Below are 18,295 nucleotides of genomic sequence, written 5' to 3' on the forward strand. Positions count from 1 at the left end.
GATTTTACTGCTTTGCTCCACTGAATAACTGAAAATATCAGGAAGAGCTGAGGAAACAGAAGAAAAATGTTGAAGAAAGGCCCAGGCTAGGATGTCAGAAACCAGCTTGAAGCAGCTGGTGGCCATTTGGTACTGAGCTAAGTCCCTGGGTTTAAAGGGACAGAACTGGGCCAAACAATGTATTTTTCTAATACGGGATATTAGCTGTGGCACTGCCTACCTTGACACATCTTCAAGTGAAGAAAAAATGGACAGAAAGTCTCATGGAGCCTTGGTGACAATTTACTTCATGAAGAGAATGGGTTCTGAAATGGCCATTCTTTTCCATTCAAATAATGTTACCAACCCGAGAACAGTTTTGGGACGGGAAAGAACAGTATTTCATTTCAAGCTGAACTACTCATCTACCAAAATACCATTCTGACCAGAGAAACAGATGCGGAATTACAGTCACAGCTGCATTCCGCACAGAACAAGTTGGATAATGGTACTCTAAATTGCTAATTACACTGTTAATGATTTTTTTTACTGTCATTGCAGTATTTTGCTACCTTTGTTTAAAATTTTTTTAAAAGCACCTAGGAAGTTTTTAAATGGTAAATTTCTGTTTTCTTAAATATCATTGAGTCTTCCGAAGAGAAATTCCACCTGAAACCCATTTCTTGACATGGCATTCACAGGAGATTTTGCAGGAGCCCTTTTATTGACTAGCTATTTGTTTCAATTTACTTGTTCACTGCTTTACTTGTATTTAAGATTACTGAGTACTCGTGTCTGTATCCAGAACCATGGTTGGAATGAAAAGATAACAAACCAACATATGCCATGATATGCTGGCACTAGGAATGTGCTATGACTAGATTTACAAAAGTTATAGCAACATTACAGTTTTATTTTTACTGGATAACTATGGTGAAATTGATTACAATGTTAGTATTCTGTCATTTAATCCATGCCAGCATAACTGAAGGAGGTAATTACATTCTTGATATAAAAATGCTGCTAATGTTTTTATTTCATTTTAGCAGTTTATGGTATGCAGATTAAAGGTACTGCCATCGTTCTATGTTGTTTTTTGTACATTAAGCAGCAGACTACTTTTTTCTACAAATAGTGAACTAATTGCTACTGAATTATTTCATTAGGTTTCTAGATAATTTATTTCTTAAGCACCTCAAAATAACCAGAAATCTCCACACATTAGTTTTGCAAAAAATATTTTATATGCAAAAAATAGTGTATCAATTATATTACATTGTGTTTTGGTAATTTTTATATTAGCAAGGTAAATCAGTAGTTAAAAATTAAAAATACAATCTTATCCTGCAATCACAAATTATTAAGCACATACTTACCTTTTCTTTTACTAGACCATCTAATTTCAGTGATCTTTTAACCCTGCAAATAAAATATTTGAAGAAATATTATATTTGACATGCTTTATGTAGCCAAATATTAAAGATATATAAACAAAGACTCTAAGTTACTTTTGTCAACTACTTTTACAGTATTTCTTAAAGCAGAATACCATATGAAAATCGCAATTATTTATGATGATGGCTTGTTTTTAATAGCATATTTCAAAACAATGATAATTAAATACTTAAATGGTCACTTTTTTATATACGTAGTTTTATATACAAGGACTACCACACAATTTAAATACTAAAGTCATGTTATAAAAGTCTTAGTAAAATATTAGTGTATCTATCTACTTTAAAATACCACTAAGCAAAAATTACACTAAAGAGCAAAATAACTCAGATGCCTTCCATGGAGATGTTGAAAGTATATGATTTGCAGATATAATGCACTAGGTGCTAAAGGTATGAGCAAGGTGAAAAAAGTTTTGCACATTATTCTAGCTTTAAACATGATTCAGTGCAGCCAGACTAGGACTGAACCGAGGAACAGATGCTCTATGTCTTTACAAATCCCCAATCCATAAGAAACTATGTTTTGTCTCCTTCACCAAACTGATTCAGGAACACGCCAGGCTCTCTCTGCGCAAAATCTGTTCTACTAAAACGGATGCCCAGCTGTTGGTGACAATGCTTAGAAAGTAAAGCTGAATATTTATAATACTTTATTTCATACAGCTGTCTTGTAAAGAGCAGTCATCAACATTTTATTGAATGCAGGCTACACGCTCAGAGGAGAAAAAGGTCAATATAAATTAAAACTAGTTTTCCCAGTGACAAATGCAACGTTAAAAGTACTTTCTTGATTCCTGAGAAACATAAATTAAACAATTTAAAATGTTAGAGAATTACAGCATAAAGCAAAAGAAGACTCGTGTTTTTATTTGTTTGTTTTAGACAGAGTGAGATTCTGTCACCCTGGGGCTGTGGCCTCATCATAGCTCTCAATAACTTCAAACTCCTGGGCTCAAGCGATCCTTATGGGAGTAGCTGGGACTATAGGCACCCACCATAACACCCAGCTAATTTTTCTTTTTTTCTCTTTCTTTAGTAAAAATAGGGGTCTTAGCCCTTGCTCAGGCTGGTCTGGAACTCCTGAGCTCAAGCAATCCACCCATCTTGGCCTCCCAGAGTGCTAAGATCACAGGCATGAACCCACTGCGCTCAGCCCAAAAAAGGCTGTATGATAAAGATTTCATCATACAAACCAAAAACCATTTTGAATAGATCCGAGAAAATGACTATTCATAAATAACTAATTTACAGACAGCAACAAGAACAAATAGAAGAGATGGTCACTTTAAGAAAATTACTAGGTAGTAAAAATACTAAATACAAAAATTCAATCTATTTTAAAAGGGTTTACTTAATATTGCTTGATTGTATGATTATCCACATTAGCCTATCACATTTTTCTTGAGATTAATTAAACTGATTTAAAGAATTATTTATATCTTTTACAAGCTCACTTGAAATGAATTTAATGTGAATTCTTAATTCAAAAAAGAGGATAGGTATATGAACAAATAAAAATGGAAGATAATTTTTAAAAAATTATATTTCACTTTGGCATATACATTGCCCTATTTAGGTATGTGAGATGTTCTGTTACTAATAACACTTCAAAAATATAAATCAAAAAATTAGGCCAGGTACAGTGTCTCATACCTATAATCCCAGCACTCTGGGAGGCTGAGGCTGGCAAACTGCTTGAGTTCAGGAGTTTGAGACCAGCCTGAGCAAGAATCAGGACCCTGTCTCTACACAAAAAATCCACCCAGGCATTGTGGTGGGTGCCTGTAATCCCAGCTACTCAGGAGGCTGAGGTAAGAGGATCACTTGAGGCCAGAAGTATGAGGTTGCTGTGAGCTGTAAGGCCACAGCACTCTATTGAGGGTGAAAGTGAGACTGTCTTACATAAAAGAAAGAAATAAAAGAAAGAAATAAAGAAATAAACTAAAGTTACACAGAACTGCATTTCTTTCTTTTTTTTTTTTTTTGGTAGAGACAGAGTCTCACTTTATCACCCTCGGTAGAATGCTGTGGTGTCACATAGCTCACAGCAACCTCCAACTGCTGGGCTTAGGCAAATCTCTTGCCTCAGACTCCCGAGTAGCTAGGACTACAGGCGCCCACCACAACGCCCAGCTATTATTTTTGTTGTTGCTGTTTGGCCAGGGCTGGGTTTGAACCTGCCACCCTCAGTAGATGGGGCCGGCGCCCTGCCCACTGAGCCACAGGTGCTGCCCAGGACGGCACTTCTTATCCTTTGTTTTTAAGATGCAATACTATCTTTTAGGACACTAACTCCACCCTGATGTTAACTGTTCAAAATATTATTGCTTTATTACCGATGGTTAATTCTTAGAAAAAGTAAACACTTGGATTTAAAAGGTTTATAGATTAGGTCCGAGGTTGCCCAAGGAAATATGTAGAGGTAAGTAAGAAAGTGATCTTAAAATAGGTTGTCATCTCCCACTTTACCTACGTTTGGTGAGAATCTAAAAACGTGTCATGTAGTGTTCAGATAATTCAGGCATCTAACAACAAAAAGTTGATAATACTTACAAGAATCCTAGAAAGATTTAATGAACAACACTAGGAAAAATATAAAACATCATTTAGTTCAACAATAGGGAAAAGCGTTTGTGCAACTTGTCTGCTGTCACAGATCCTGAGGCAAAGAAACTCAGATCTCAGGTCCTGTGCATAACACATCTTTGCTGAACTAAGGAAGAGGGAATTGAAGAAAAGCGAACCTACAAGAGGAACTTACGGCCACCTATTCTTAACTTTGTATTAGAACTGAACCCAATCACTGTCAAGTTATCATTCATTAAAGTAAAGAGCTGCTGTGTACAAGGCACCCTTTTGCCCAGGAATAACTGTGCTAAAACCCAGGAATAGACACCTCAGATGCTCATGAAATGTTTGATGTGAGGTTCTTGGAGCAGAGCAGGAAAGTAAGGCCCAGTGGAAAGGTAGAATCACCCGAACACCTCTGTTTCTAAGAGGAAGGGGCTTTATTCCAGCCGGCAGAGCTTCTTTGGAGGACTAGCGTCCAAGATGGCGGCACTCTCCAACCCTGTCCTTCCATGGGATTCAAAACTAGGCAGACCAAGGAGCAATCATATTGCCTCCTTACAGGACATCCTGAAGCACTGGCAGGACTTACAGAATCGGTAGCAAGTGTTAGTTTCAAGGTTCCAGGAAGCTAAGTTTTTACAAATTCTTAAAAGCTGAGTCACCATGGGGAGAACCGTGCAGGAGGGTCCTTGAGTTTCTGTAAAAAGCCTTTTGTCCTTTCAGATCAGAACATACTCTTCCCAGGTATTCTCCCTCAGTAAAGGCCTTTTAAAATATTAGATTAAATATGATTTTGAAAAGCAGGGCAGAAGGTGGGAGTGGGGGCTGAAGAACAAACTTAGTAAAGCAGATAAGACTCATGGAGCCTTCACGCTATGCCAAATTCTTCCCTAAGGTTGTGCAAATCACATAATCTCATTAAGCTTCATAAAGTTGATAATAATACTGGCCTGTAAAGTAGCAAGACATTTCTGAGTGGAAGATAAAAATGCCACTTAGTATTTTCAGCACTTCCATTTACTCCTCACTATAATGGAGATGATAATATTGTCAGCTACAACTTCACAGGACTGTTTAGAAGATTACTGAGTATGCTTATGAGATGCTTAGAAATCCTCTGATGAAAGGCAATGGCCAAATTCATATCCCATGTGTGTCCTTAAGTGTAAATTGAAATATCTGAAATGATTCATTTTCTATTCTATGTGTGGGAAAGAGTAAAAAGAAAGAAGCATCTCCTATATCCTCTCTGCCTTCTCCTTTTCATTCAAGTCTAGGCTCCTTTATGTTCAACATTTCTAGCGTTAGACAAAAATCCCTCCACCACAGCATGGGCGAGTGGAACATCACTCCATCATACATGGATGTGTGGTCACTGTGAGAAAGCATCTAAACCAATGTTGAATCCTGTTATTTCCATGATAAAACTGGCCAAAATCGTTCATCAGTTATTGGCTAACCTACTTTTATACTGTCAAAACTTTCATTTCTAAGACTAATAAATAATTAGCTATAGAATTCTTACAGAGGCCAACTGGATACATTTGAGAATATTAACCAACCCCATAAGATAAGTGGAGGTGTGATGTTCTTTGGGATGAAGAAAAAGAGAAATGTTTTTCACCCCCAATGGGTATTCCCAAATATAAACATTAATAAAACGTTCATTACTACCACCTTCTGCCAGAAATTTATACACACACACACATATCTTTGTGTATATATATATGCCACACATACATACACATAAAGGAAGAACTTAAGTATATCCTTTAAAAGAATCTCTATTGAAAGGCCTAAATAGGGTGGCACCTGTGGCTCAATGGAGTAGGGCACTGGCCCCATATGCTGGAGGTGGTGGGTTCAAACCCAGCCCCAGCCAAAAACTGCAAAAATTAAAAAAAGAAAAGAAAAGGTCCAAATATGTTTACTAGAATTAAAAATGGCAGACGGAAGATGTTTTACGCACTTTTCAGTACGACTAATTCACAACATAAAAATAACAAAAAACTAACATTGAGTCTTCCCTGCCTTTCAGACTCGTTCCCCTCACCCTGTCCAGTTTCCCTGAGGACCCTCGCACTCCAATCAACAGCACTTGTGCACGACCCTCTGACTACCCTTATGTTAAAATACCCTATTTGTGTTCACTTTGCCACCCAGACTAAGATATTCACATTGCTGGCAACTTGTCTATTAACTGGTAGGTTAAGAGATCTACAAATGCCTGAACTTTCTCTTTCATTAAAATTAAAACTCCCAGACCAGTGGTTCTCAACCTTCCTAATGCCTCGATGCATCTTCATTATTACAAAGGGGTCACAATCCACAGGTTGAGAACCACTCTCCTAGACAATACAGTATGTTTGTATTTGAATCCCCAAAGCCTGAGACAGGTGACTACCCATTGGTGTTATATAAATTAATGATTTGTCTAATCATCTGCATTTATTTTTTTAGCTTAAAATGTCAGTATCAAATTCAAGAATATATTTAGCTCTTTTAATTTTCTATGATGCTCCAGTTTTGCAGACTGAAATAATTTTGGTTTAAAATTTAAAACAGATGGCTGATCATGTCAGCTCGCCAGGAGCCATGGGGCGCCGCAGCCTTCTTGACGTGTCACCAGCGCGTGGAGCCAGACACATGTGGCTACATTTTTAAGAAGGCTCCCATGCGATGCTGATGTTGCCGCATCTGATGAACAAGAAGGTATGCTCTTTTAAGAGTCAAAAGATTGTCTGCACCTACCTCATCTGACAGATTTCCTGAATTTAATCCCTGATGTGGATTTAAGGACATTAGAGCAGGGGTCCTCAAACTTTTTAAACAGGGGGCCAGTTCACTGTCCCTCACACCACTGTAGGGCTGGACTGCGGGCCCTGGGATGAGTCGGCTGCTAAGCAGGACAGGCAGTGGCAGCAAAAACACCTGGTGGGCCGGATAAATGTCTAGGCTGGCTGCATGTGACCCGCAGGCTGTAGTTTGAGGACTCCTGCTGCATGTGACCCGCAGGCTGTAGTTTGAGGACGCCTGCATTAGAGCCATGAACATATGAAAACAAGGTCTGAGGGGGGAGCAGCAAGATGGCGGCCAGCAACAGCTTCCTTGCAATTGGGCACAGTGAGATGGGGGGGGGTCAGGCATCTCTGGCTGGTGGGATCTGCCCAGAAACATCCCTTTGGGGACACAGGGAGTCAGCAAGAGACTTCTGGACCCCACAAGGAGGACAAAGCAGCAGAGAAATGACAAGTGGTTGCATGTGTTCATTAGGTCTGATCCTGCTGGCAGCTGTAACTTCAGCAGCAGTGAGATTACAAACTGGAAAGGCCATACCTGTGAGCTGTTTGGGTATTTTTTGGACTTGGCATTCAGTTGAACTACCTTGGGGGAACCTGGGTAAGAGTACAGAGGACTTTGAGCGTTGTCTAGGACCCCAGACTGAGCAGCTGAGCCAGACAGAGCTAACAGTGTTTGACCATGACCATGGGCCACAGAGTCATTGTGGGAGAACTAACCGCCCAGGTAAGCTCCGCCCAGGTAAGCTCCACCCTCAGGGTTGCAGAGCAAGGATTGGGCAGGAGCAAGTAATCTAGTGACTGAGCACCCTACAGGTGGGGACGGAGACATCTTACAGCCGTGGCCCTCAGGGTCATAGAGTGAGACCAGTTTTGGCACACTGGGACTCATGGAAACCCTAGTCCAGAGGAACAGTAAAGAGCAAGAGGAAGTGAAAGGAAAATTAGGGCAAGGAAACAGATAAAAGAAAACACTCATGAGGAAGAATCAGCAGAAAAATCCTGGCAAATGAAAAACCAGTCCAGAGCAGCGCCCCCAAGGGACCGTGAGGTAGCTACTGCAGAGGATTCCACTTATAAAGAAATGTTAGAAATGGCAGCAGGGAATTTAAAATACAGATGATGAAAACAATGAAGGAAACTGCTGATAAAGTGGAAAATAACCAAAAGGAAATCCAAAAACAGAATCAAATAAGAGATGAACAATGTGAAGAATACAGAAAGAGCAGAGCTGAAGGAACTGAATCAGTCAATTAGGGAACTTAAAGATGCAACAGAAAGTATCAACAACAGATCAGACCACACAGAAGAAAGAATCTCAGAGGTGGAGGACAAAGCTCTTGAGATAACTCAGATGGTTAAAGAGGGAGAGGAAGAAGGGAGAGGAAGCAGAACATTCACTGACAGAATTGTGGGACTTATGAAGCTTCAAACATACAAGTTATAGATATCCCAGGTGGGAAAGAAGAATGCCCCAGGAGAATGGAAGCCATACTTGAGAATATTATAAATGAAAATTTCCCAAATATCACCAAAGATTCTCACACTCTTTTCAGAGGGATATCGGACCCCAGGTCGCCTCAACTCTAACACAGCTTCTCCAAGACACATTGTGATGAACCTGTCCAAAGTCCAGACAAAAGAAAAGATTCTTGAAGCTACAGAAGTTAAGTGCCAGTTGACCTACAGGGGCAAATCCATCAGGGTGATTGCAGACTTCTCTAATGAAACTTTTCAAACAAGAAGACAATGGTCACCTACCTTTAATCCACTTAAGCAGAACAATTTCCAGATCAGAATTCTATATCCTGCTAAGCTAAGCTTTAAAATTGACAGAGAAATCAAATCATTTACTGCTATACAAACACTGAGGAAATTCACCACAACAAGACCAGCTCTATAGGAAATACTTCAACCTGTTCTACAAACTGACCATCACAATGGATCAACAGCAAAGTAAAAACTCAGAAATTAAACGACAGAACCTAAATTCCATACTGATGCAAAAGATAAAACTAAGCAATGGACTCTCACAAAATAAAATGAATAGAACACTACCACACTTATCAATTATCTCAATAAATGTTAATGGGTTGAATTCCACACTGAAGAGGCATAGATTGGCTGACTGGATTAAAAAACACAGGCATCCATTTGCTGTCTGCAGGAAACACACTTAGCTTCAAAAGACAAAACTCTGAATTAAGGGTTGGAAGACAATTTTTCAGGCAAATGGAATTCAGAAGAAAAGAGGAGTTGCAATCTTATTTTCAAGTACATGTGGATTTAAAACAACTAAAGTCAAAAAAGACAAAGATGGTCACTTTATATTGGTCAAGGGAAAAATACAAGAAGACATTTCAATTCTAAATATTTATGCACCCAATTTAAATGCTCCCAGATTCTTGAAACGGACCTTACTCAGTCTGAGTAATATGACATCCTATAACACCATAATAACAGGGGACTTTAACACTCCTCTTATAGAGCTGGACAGATCCTCTAAACAGAAATTAAACAAAGATATAAGGGACTTAAATGAGACCCTAGGACAACTGTGCTTGATACACGTATATAGAACACTCCATCCCAAAGATAAAGAATATACATTCTTCTCATTGGCCCGTGGAACATTCTCCAAAATTGATCATATTCTAGGACACAAAACAAACCTCAACAGAATCAAAAGAATTGAAATTTTACCTTGTATCTTCTAAGACCACAAAGAACTAAAGATGGAACTCATCTCCAACAAAAATGTTCAACCCCACACAAAGGCATGGAAATTAAACAACATTCTGTTGAATGACCGCTGAGTGTAGGAATAAATAAAAGAGGAAGAAATCATTAACTTCCTTGAACACAACAACAATGAAGATACAAGCTACCAAAACCTGTGGGATAACAAAAGCAGTTCTGAGAGGAAAATTTATGGCTTTAGATGCCTACATTCGAAAAACAGAGAGCACATCAACAAACTCACAAACCATCTTATGAAATTGGAAAAAGAGGAACAATCTAAGCCTAAACCCAGCAGAAGAAAAGAAATACCCAAAATTAAATCAGAGATGAATGAAATTGAAAACAAAAGAGTCATTCAGAAAATTAATGAAACAAGGAGTTAGTTTTTTGAAAAAATAAATGAAATAGATAAACCTTTGGCCAGAATAACTAGAAATAGAAAAGTAAAATCTCTAGTAATCTCAGTAAGAAATGATAAAGGGGAAATAACAACTGATGCCACAGAGATACAAGAGATCATCTCTGAATACTACCAGAAAATCTATGCCCAGAAATTTGACAATGTGAAGGAAATGGATCAATATTTGGAATCACACTCTCCTCCTAAATTTAGCCAGGAAGAAACAGAGGTCCTGAACAGACCAATTTCAAGCAACGAGATTAAAGAAATAATAAAAAATCTTCCAACAAAAAAATGCCCTGGTCTGGATGGCTTCACCTCAGAATGTTATCAAACCTTCAAGGAAGAGCTTATTCCTGTACCACAAAAATTATTCCAAAAAATTGAGAAGGAAGGAATCTTCCCCAATACATTTTATGAAGGATGAAGCAAACATCACCCTGATACTAGGAAAAGAGTCAACTAAAAAGGAGAATTTCAGACTAATTTCTCTAATGAATATAGATGCAAAAATTCTCAACAAAATCCTAGCCAATAGATTACAGCTTATCATCAAAAAAGTCATACCTCAAGTAGGTTTCATCCCAGGGATGCAAGGCTGGTTTAACATACGCAAGTCCATAAACATTATCCACTATATCAACAGAAGCAAAAACAAACACCATATGATCCTCTCAATAGATGAAGAAAAAGCATTCAATAAAATCCAGCATCCTTTTCTAATTAGAACACTGAAGAGTATAGGCATAGGTGGCACATTTCTTAAACTGATCGAAGCTATCTATAACAAACCCACAGCTAATATTGTACTGAATGGAGTAAAACTGAAAGCTTTTCCTCTTAGAACTGGAACCAGACAAGGGTGTCCTCTGTCACTATTACTATTCAACACAGTGCTGGAAGTTCCAGCCAATACAATTAGGCAAGACAAGGAAATAAAGGGCATCCAAATGGGAGCAGAGAAGGTCAAACTCTCCCTCTTTGTTGACGATATGATCTTATACTTAGTGAACCCCAAAGATTCAACCACAAGACTACTGAAAGTCATCAAAAAATACAGTAATGTCTCAGGATATAAAATCAACGTCCACAAGTCAGCAGCCTTTGTATATGCCAATAACAGCCAAGATGAGAGGCTAATTAAGGACACAACTCCCTGGCTCGGCGACTGTGGCTCAAATGGCTAAGGTGCCAGCCATGTACACCCAAGGTACATGGCGGGTTCAAATCCAGCCAGGGCCTGCCAAGGTGGCGGGTTCAAATCCAGCCCGGGCCTGCCAAACAACAATGACAGCTGCAACCAAAAAATAGCTGGGCATTGTGGTGGGCGCTTGTGGTCCCAGCTACTCAGGAGGCTGAGGCAGGAGACTCGCCTAAGCTCAGGAGTTGGAGGTTGCTGTGAGCTGTGATGGCACAGCACTCTACCCAGGGGGACAGCTTGAGGCTCCTGTCTCAAAAAAAACCAAACAAACAAACAAAAAAAAAAACACAACTCCCTTCACCTTAGCTTCAAAGAAAATGAAATACCTAGGAATATACTTAACAAAAGAGGTGAAGAACTTCTATAAAGAAAATTATGAAATCCTAAGAAAGGAAACAGCAGAGGATATTAACAAATGGAAGAATATACCATGCTCATGGCTGGGAAGAATCAACATTGTTAAAATATCTATACTTCCCAAAGCAATCTACCTATTCAATGCCATCCCTATTAAAATGTCAACATTGTACTTTCAAGACTTAGAAAAATAATTCTTTGTTTTGTATGGAACCAGAAAAAATTCTGTATAGCTAAGGCAGTTCTTAGTAATAAAAACAAAGCTGGAGGCATCAGCATACCAGATTTTAGGCTGTACTGCAAAGCCATAGTGGTCAAGACAGCATGGTACTGGCACAAAAATCGAGACACAGACATTTGGAAACAGAATAGAAAACCAGGAAATGAAACTAACATCTTACAACCAGCTAATCTTCCATAAACCAAACAAGAACATACCTTGGGGGAAAGACTCCCTATTCAATAAATGGTGCTGGGAGAACTGGATATCCACATGTAAAAGACTGAAACTGGACTCACACCTTTCCCCACTCACAAAAATGGATTCAAGATGGATAAAGTACTTAAATTTAAGGCATGAAACAATAAAAATCCTCAAAGAAAGCACAGGAAAAACACTGTGAGGTATCGGCCTGGGGAAAGACTTCATGAAGATGACTGCCGTGGCAATTGCAACAACAAAAATAAACAAATGGGACTTAATTAAACTGAAAAGCTTCTGTACAGCAAAGGAGACAACAACCAAAGCAAACAGACAACCTACACAATGGGAAAGGATATTTGCATATTTTGAATCAGACAAAAGCTCGATAACTAGGATCAATAGAGAACTCAAATTAATCCACATGAAAAAAGCCAACAATCCCATATGTCAATGGGCAAGAGACATGAATAGAACCTTCTCTAAAGAAGACAGATGAATGGCTAGCAAACATATGAAAAAATATTCATTGTCCCTAATTATTAGAGAAATGTAAATCAAAACTACCCTGAGATACCATCTAACCCCAGAGAAAATGGCCCACATCACAAAATCTCAAAGCTGCAGATGCTGGCCTGGATGTGGAGAGAAGGGAACACTTTTACACTGCTGGTGGGACTGCAAACTAATACAACCTTTTTTGGAAGGAAGTATGAAGAATCCTTAGAGAAAGTCAAGCTAGACCTCCCAGTTGATCCTGTAATCTCATTACTGGGCTTCTGCCTAAAAGGAAAAAAATCATTTTATCATAAGGACACTTGCACTAGACTGTTTATCACAGCTTAATTTACAATCACCAAAATGTGGAAACAGCCTAAATGCCCACCAACCCAGGAATGGATTAACAAGCTGTGGTATATGTATACCATGGAATACTACTCAGCCATTAAAAAAATGGAGACTTTACAGCCTTTGTATTAACCTGGATGGAAGTGGAACACATTATTCTTAGTAAAGCATCAGAAGAATGGGGAAGCATGAACCCTATGTACTCAATTTTGATATGAGGACAATTAATGACAATTAATGACATGGTGGGGGTGGGGGAAGAGGAGAGCACAGAGAGAAAGGAGGGAGGGGAGTGGAGTCTTGGTGAGTGCCACACCTTTGGGGGGCAAGACACGATTGTAAGAGGGACTTTACCTAACAAATGCAATTAGTGTAAACTGGTTTCTTGTACCCTCAATGAATCCCCAACAATAAATTTAAAAAAAAAACAGATTTTTTTTTTTTAAAGATTTTCCATCAAGCATATATAAGATAGTTTAAATACAGGTCTCCAAAGGATGTCATATTCTTATCTCTAAGTACTTTACATCAATTTGTGTCTTATCAGTTCTAGAAAAAAACTAAGGCATAATCTCTTCAAATATTGCCTCTTTTCCAATCTGTTAAGAAGCCATGGTCATTTGCTCTTTTTTATGTGTGGATTTGCTTGAGTTCTTTGCAGATTCTGATTAATGGCCATTTGTTGGATTCACAGCATGGAAATGTCCCAGAGAATCCTACTCTGAACGCTGTCTCTTTGCTTTGTTGATTATGTCTTAGCAGTGCAGAAACTTTTTAACTTGATTAGGTCCCATTTATTTATTTTTGTTGTTGCCATGATTGCCTTTAGTAACTCTTTTATCCTACTTTTAAGAAACATAATGGATATAAAATACTAAACCAACTTGCATTCCTGGGATAAACTTAAGTTGGGCATGATGTATTTTGCTGGATTACATTTAAGGGTTTTTTTATTCTATGCTCACAAAATACATTGGTCAGTAATTTTATTTTCTTACAATTCTTTTATCATATCCTGTTATCAGAGTTAGGTGGTAACTGTGTTAGGAAGATTAAATGAGTTGGGATATATTCTCTCCTGTTTTCTAAAAAGAAAGCAAAGGTAAGATTGTTATTTCTTCTTTAAATGTACCACATAATCAGCCAGTAAAATCATTTGGGCTCTCGTGGGAAGGTCCTTTGTAACAAATACTATTTCCTTAATGAATATCAGGTTATGTAGATTTTCTATTTCATCTTATGCCACTGTGCTAAATTGGATGTTTAAAGAAATTTGTCAGTTTCACAGAAGTTGTCAAGTTTACTGGCATAAAGCCTTTAATGACATCATCCTTTTTAATACTTGCTCCATGGTGATATCTGCTTTCACACTGGACATGGACAGTTTGCATTCTCTTTGATCTAAGTGTCAGCTATCCTTTCATTTTACATGACTATTTGTTTTCTCACTTGTTAGCCTGTTATATGCCTTTCCCATTTTTTTACTGTTAAGTTTGTTACTTACAGACAGAAAAGACTTTTTAAAAAATCTGGGCTGATAATCTCTACCTGTCCATTGACATTTTTTTTTTTTTTGAGACAGAGTTTCATTATGTTGACCTTGATAGAGTTCCCTGTCATCACAGCTCATAGCAACCTCAAACTCTTGGGCTTAAGTGATTCTCCTGCCTCAGCCTCCCAAGTAGCTGGGACTACAGGCACCCACCACAACCCCCAGCTATTTTTTGGTTGCAGTTGTCATTGTTGTTTAGCAGGCCCAGGTTGGGTTCAAATCCGCCAGCCCTGGTGTCTGTGGCCAGGGCCTTAACACTGAGCTACGGGTGCAGAGCCTCCATTGACATTTCTACTGCACTCAGATTCAATGCCATCATTGTACGGTTGGATCTACCACTGTGCTACTGTCTCCTAGTTGTCCCACCTGCTTTTGCTCCTTTGTTCCGCCTTACCTTTTGAATTAACTGAATGTTTTTTAATATGCCACTTCAATTCCTTTATTTTTTAGGTATACCTCTCTGCATTTTTCAGATGTTACTGAGAATTAAAATGTGTCTTTTTAACTTATCAAAGTCTAGAGTTTAAAATAGTACTACTTTACATAAACACAGGATCTTACAACATCATAGTCAGCTCCCTCTGTCCTCTGTGCTATAATACATGTTATGTCAGTACATATCATAAATCCCACAATAGTGTCATAATTTGTGCTTTATACACTCACATCTTTGTACATGAATGCTTATAGCAGCATTACTCATAATCACTATAATGTGGAACCCAAATATCCACAAACTGATGAATAAACAAAATTTGGCATGTCAAAAAAAAAATTTACATCTTTTAAAGATATTATGAGCAAAAATACATAGACACTCATTCACTTACAAGGGGCTACATACTGATAAATCCATCCTAAACTGAAAATATACTTTAGTTCAGGGGTCCTCAAACTTTTTGAACAGGGGGCCAGTTCACTGTCCCTCAGACCATTGGAGGGCCAGACTATAGGCCCCGGGACGAGTCGGCTTCTAAGCAGGACAGGCAGCAGCGGCAAAAATACCCGGCAGGCCAGATAAATGTCCTAGGCAGGCTGCATATGGCCCTAGGACTACGTCCTAGGTGTAGTTTGAGGATGCCTGAGTTTGTCCTCAGATTTTATCTTTCGCTTTTTACTAAACAGAAATTATCGTCAGTCCAAAATGCATTTTGATACACATAACCTAGTGAACATTAGCCTACCTTAAAAATGCATTGAATAGGTAGATTGCTTTGGGAAGTATAGATATTTTAACAACACTTACCTTACCCTAAAGTTGGGCAAAATCATATAACATAAAGCCTATTTTATTTACTTTTTTTAAAATACAAGGTCTTGCTCTGTAGCCCAGGCTAGAGTACCATGATTGCTCATTGTAATCTAAAACTCCTGGCTCAACCAATTCTCCTGCCTCAGCTTCTCAAATAGCTGCACCACCACACCTGGCTAATTTTTCTTTTATTTTTTTGTAGAGATAGTGTCTTGCCATGTTGCCCAGGCTGACCTTGAACTCCCAGCCTCAAGCAATCTTCCCATCTTGCCTCCTAAAGTGCTGGTAAGATTACAGGCATGAGCCACCACACTTGTCCTCAAAGCCTATTTTATAGCAAAATGCTGAATATCTTATGAAATTTACTGAAAACTGTACTGTAAGTTAAAAACAGAACAGCTGTTGGATGCTGGAAGTACAGTGTCTACAGCATGTGTAGGCCTATAGTCCTAACTACTCCAGAAGTTGCAGCAGGCGGATCACTCGAGCTCAGGAATTCAAGGGTATAGTGAGCTGCACCACTGCACTTGAGCCTGGGTGACCAGAGTGAAACCCTGCTCTAAAATAATTTTTAAATAAATAAATAAAATTTAAAAAGACCACTTAGTTTACCAACAAAGAGTGAAATCCTTTACTAAAAATGCTATTATGCTTTATGCATTATTTAACTGTTAGTTTGGTCTTAAATCACATTGCTAAACATACAAACTTACAGAAGTTGTTGCATATGTGAGATGTCAACCTCAATTTTAAGATTGTCTTTATTGTCAGAACACATTTACTTTAAAAATCTCTTAACATGTACCTACTGCTACGTTAAGACAGTGGTCAGAAAGTTCCACTTTTAATAGTTTTTTGGTTCACCACCCTTAGAACACGAATATAGCTCTGGAAGTATCATACCTTATTAAGCAAATACACATGTTTGTTTTTACTAGATTCCTAGTTAGGGATTTTTTTTGTTATGCTATCTTGCAGCTTTGTATAACTGGGTGATTGTTCTAATGCAACACAGACACAAGTTTTTTTGCCTAATTCTGGGAAAAGGAAACCCTCCCAATAATCCACAATTTCTAAGTAAACATGGCATTTATTGATACCTACATGTAGCACACTATCTTAGGTGATGAGTTTCTTTTTCTGTGAGGATAATAGCAGCCCCTACCTCCCAATGTCCTTTAGGATTCAACGAGAAAATGTAGATAAGTTGCTAAATACAATACCCACATCATAAAGATTTTAAAACACAGGTTATTTCACATCCTTCCACTTTCATGTCGTCCTATTTGGTATAAATATTTCCCCTGCTGTTACTGTGCATTTCACTCAATTCATAAATTAACGAAGGAACAGGTTACTCTAGAGACTGTACCTGAAGACAAAGAGCAGCCAGAGATGAATTTCATGCATTAGATAGCCACTCCTCCTCCAAGTTCTTTACCGACTTTTTTTTCCTTTAAAGTTTCTATAGGGCAGCAACTGTGCTTTAAGCATTTCGGTGCAGGACAAATGAAGGGTAGGAAGAACAAATGAATACTATCTTGATTAATGCCTATTCCCCTCATGGTCATTCTCAATAATCAGATGGCGCCTGATGGGAATTTGGAGATCATTCCATACAAACTTTTTTTTTGCAATTTTTTTTTTTTGGCTGGCGCCAGGTTCGAACCCACCACCTCTGGTATATAGGGCCAGCGCCCTACTCCTTTGAGCCATAGGCGCTGCCCTCCACAAAAAAAATTTTTAAGAAGAAAACCGAACCCTAGAATCGATAGGGGACTTAATTACCAGTGACTTTTAATTGCAATCAGGGGTCGGGACCCAAGTCCATGAATTCTCCCTCGAGTTTCTATGAACGCACCACATTTACCTAGGCAGAAAAGGCTTTAAAAATAATAGGGGCGTGTTTTCATCCACTCTGTTTTATCTTCAGCCTGTTAACTTTATTTAGCTTATAAAATCTATCAAAGAACTTGGAGAAACAGAATTAAAGGCAGCGCGGACTATCGGATGAGCCCTGCAGGAGAAGGAGGAGAGGCGGGTTGAGGGCACCAAGCGTGGGAAACTGTCAAGAGAGAAAAGTTAATACTCAGAAAACAAATACGCTATTCGGCCCACATAATATCTACTCTTCTTGCTCTCAGAAGGGCCTCTAAAACAGCAATACCGGGGGGCGGAGATACCTACGGCATTTCGAGATTCAAGGAAGCACCACTGCCGCTGGATGAAGGGAGCTGAGCAACTTCGGAGTCGGAACCTGCGGAGGAGAAACTCTGAAGCCTAAAAAGCGCGGGCGAAAGGGCAGGACGCAGTGTCACACCTGCCGCCGCCCGCCGGAAACACCCTCCTCGCGATAAAGGATCCGAGGGTGTGCGAGGAACAGGGAAGCAGGAAGTCTAGCGTCCTGTTAGTGGCAACACGGGACCCTCTCTCTTTACTCTACCCATAGCAATCCCAGATGGGGAGCAACGAGGCCAACCCTGTGCGCTGTGGGTCGACGACTCCCTAGATTCCCAGCCGGACCGTTTGAGGGAGGTGCTCCGTTTCTTATTTCCGGCGGCGGCGAAGGGCGGTTGCTATGGTAATTAGAGCACGACAGATGTCGGTCCCGCGGCGGAGAGAGGGTCGCCGAGTCGCTGCGGAGAATTGGCTGCGCCTCCGGGTTTGTGAGCTGGAATTGGGCAGCGCGCAGCTCGCTGTCGCCGTCCCCGTTCCT

General features: G+C 39.2%; 1 protein-coding gene across 2 annotated transcripts in view; it reads right to left on the reverse strand.

Moving 5' to 3' along the window:
* Positions 1 to 17,826, reverse strand: part of ITGB3BP (integrin subunit beta 3 binding protein) — a 67,224-nt gene extending 49,398 nt beyond the window's left edge. For both annotated transcript variants that reach the window (XM_023515110.1, XM_023515109.1), the window contains exons 1-2: positions 17,767 to 17,826; positions 1,356 to 1,398 (exon numbers count right to left, since the gene is read on the reverse strand). In XM_023515110.1, the coding sequence (XP_023370878.1) occupies positions 1,356 to 1,398; positions 17,767 to 17,771 (48 nt within the window). In that variant the 5' untranslated portion in view covers positions 17,772 to 17,826. The remainder of the gene's footprint in view (positions 1 to 1,355; positions 1,399 to 17,766) is intronic.
* Between the last annotated feature and the right edge of the window lie 469 nt (positions 17,827 to 18,295).

Source organism: Otolemur garnettii, unplaced genomic scaffold, assembly GCF_000181295.1.
Source record: "Otolemur garnettii isolate 467f Iridium unplaced genomic scaffold, OtoGar3 scaffold00066, whole genome shotgun sequence".
NCBI classification, from domain to species: Eukaryota; Metazoa; Chordata; class Mammalia; order Primates; family Galagidae; genus Otolemur; species Otolemur garnettii.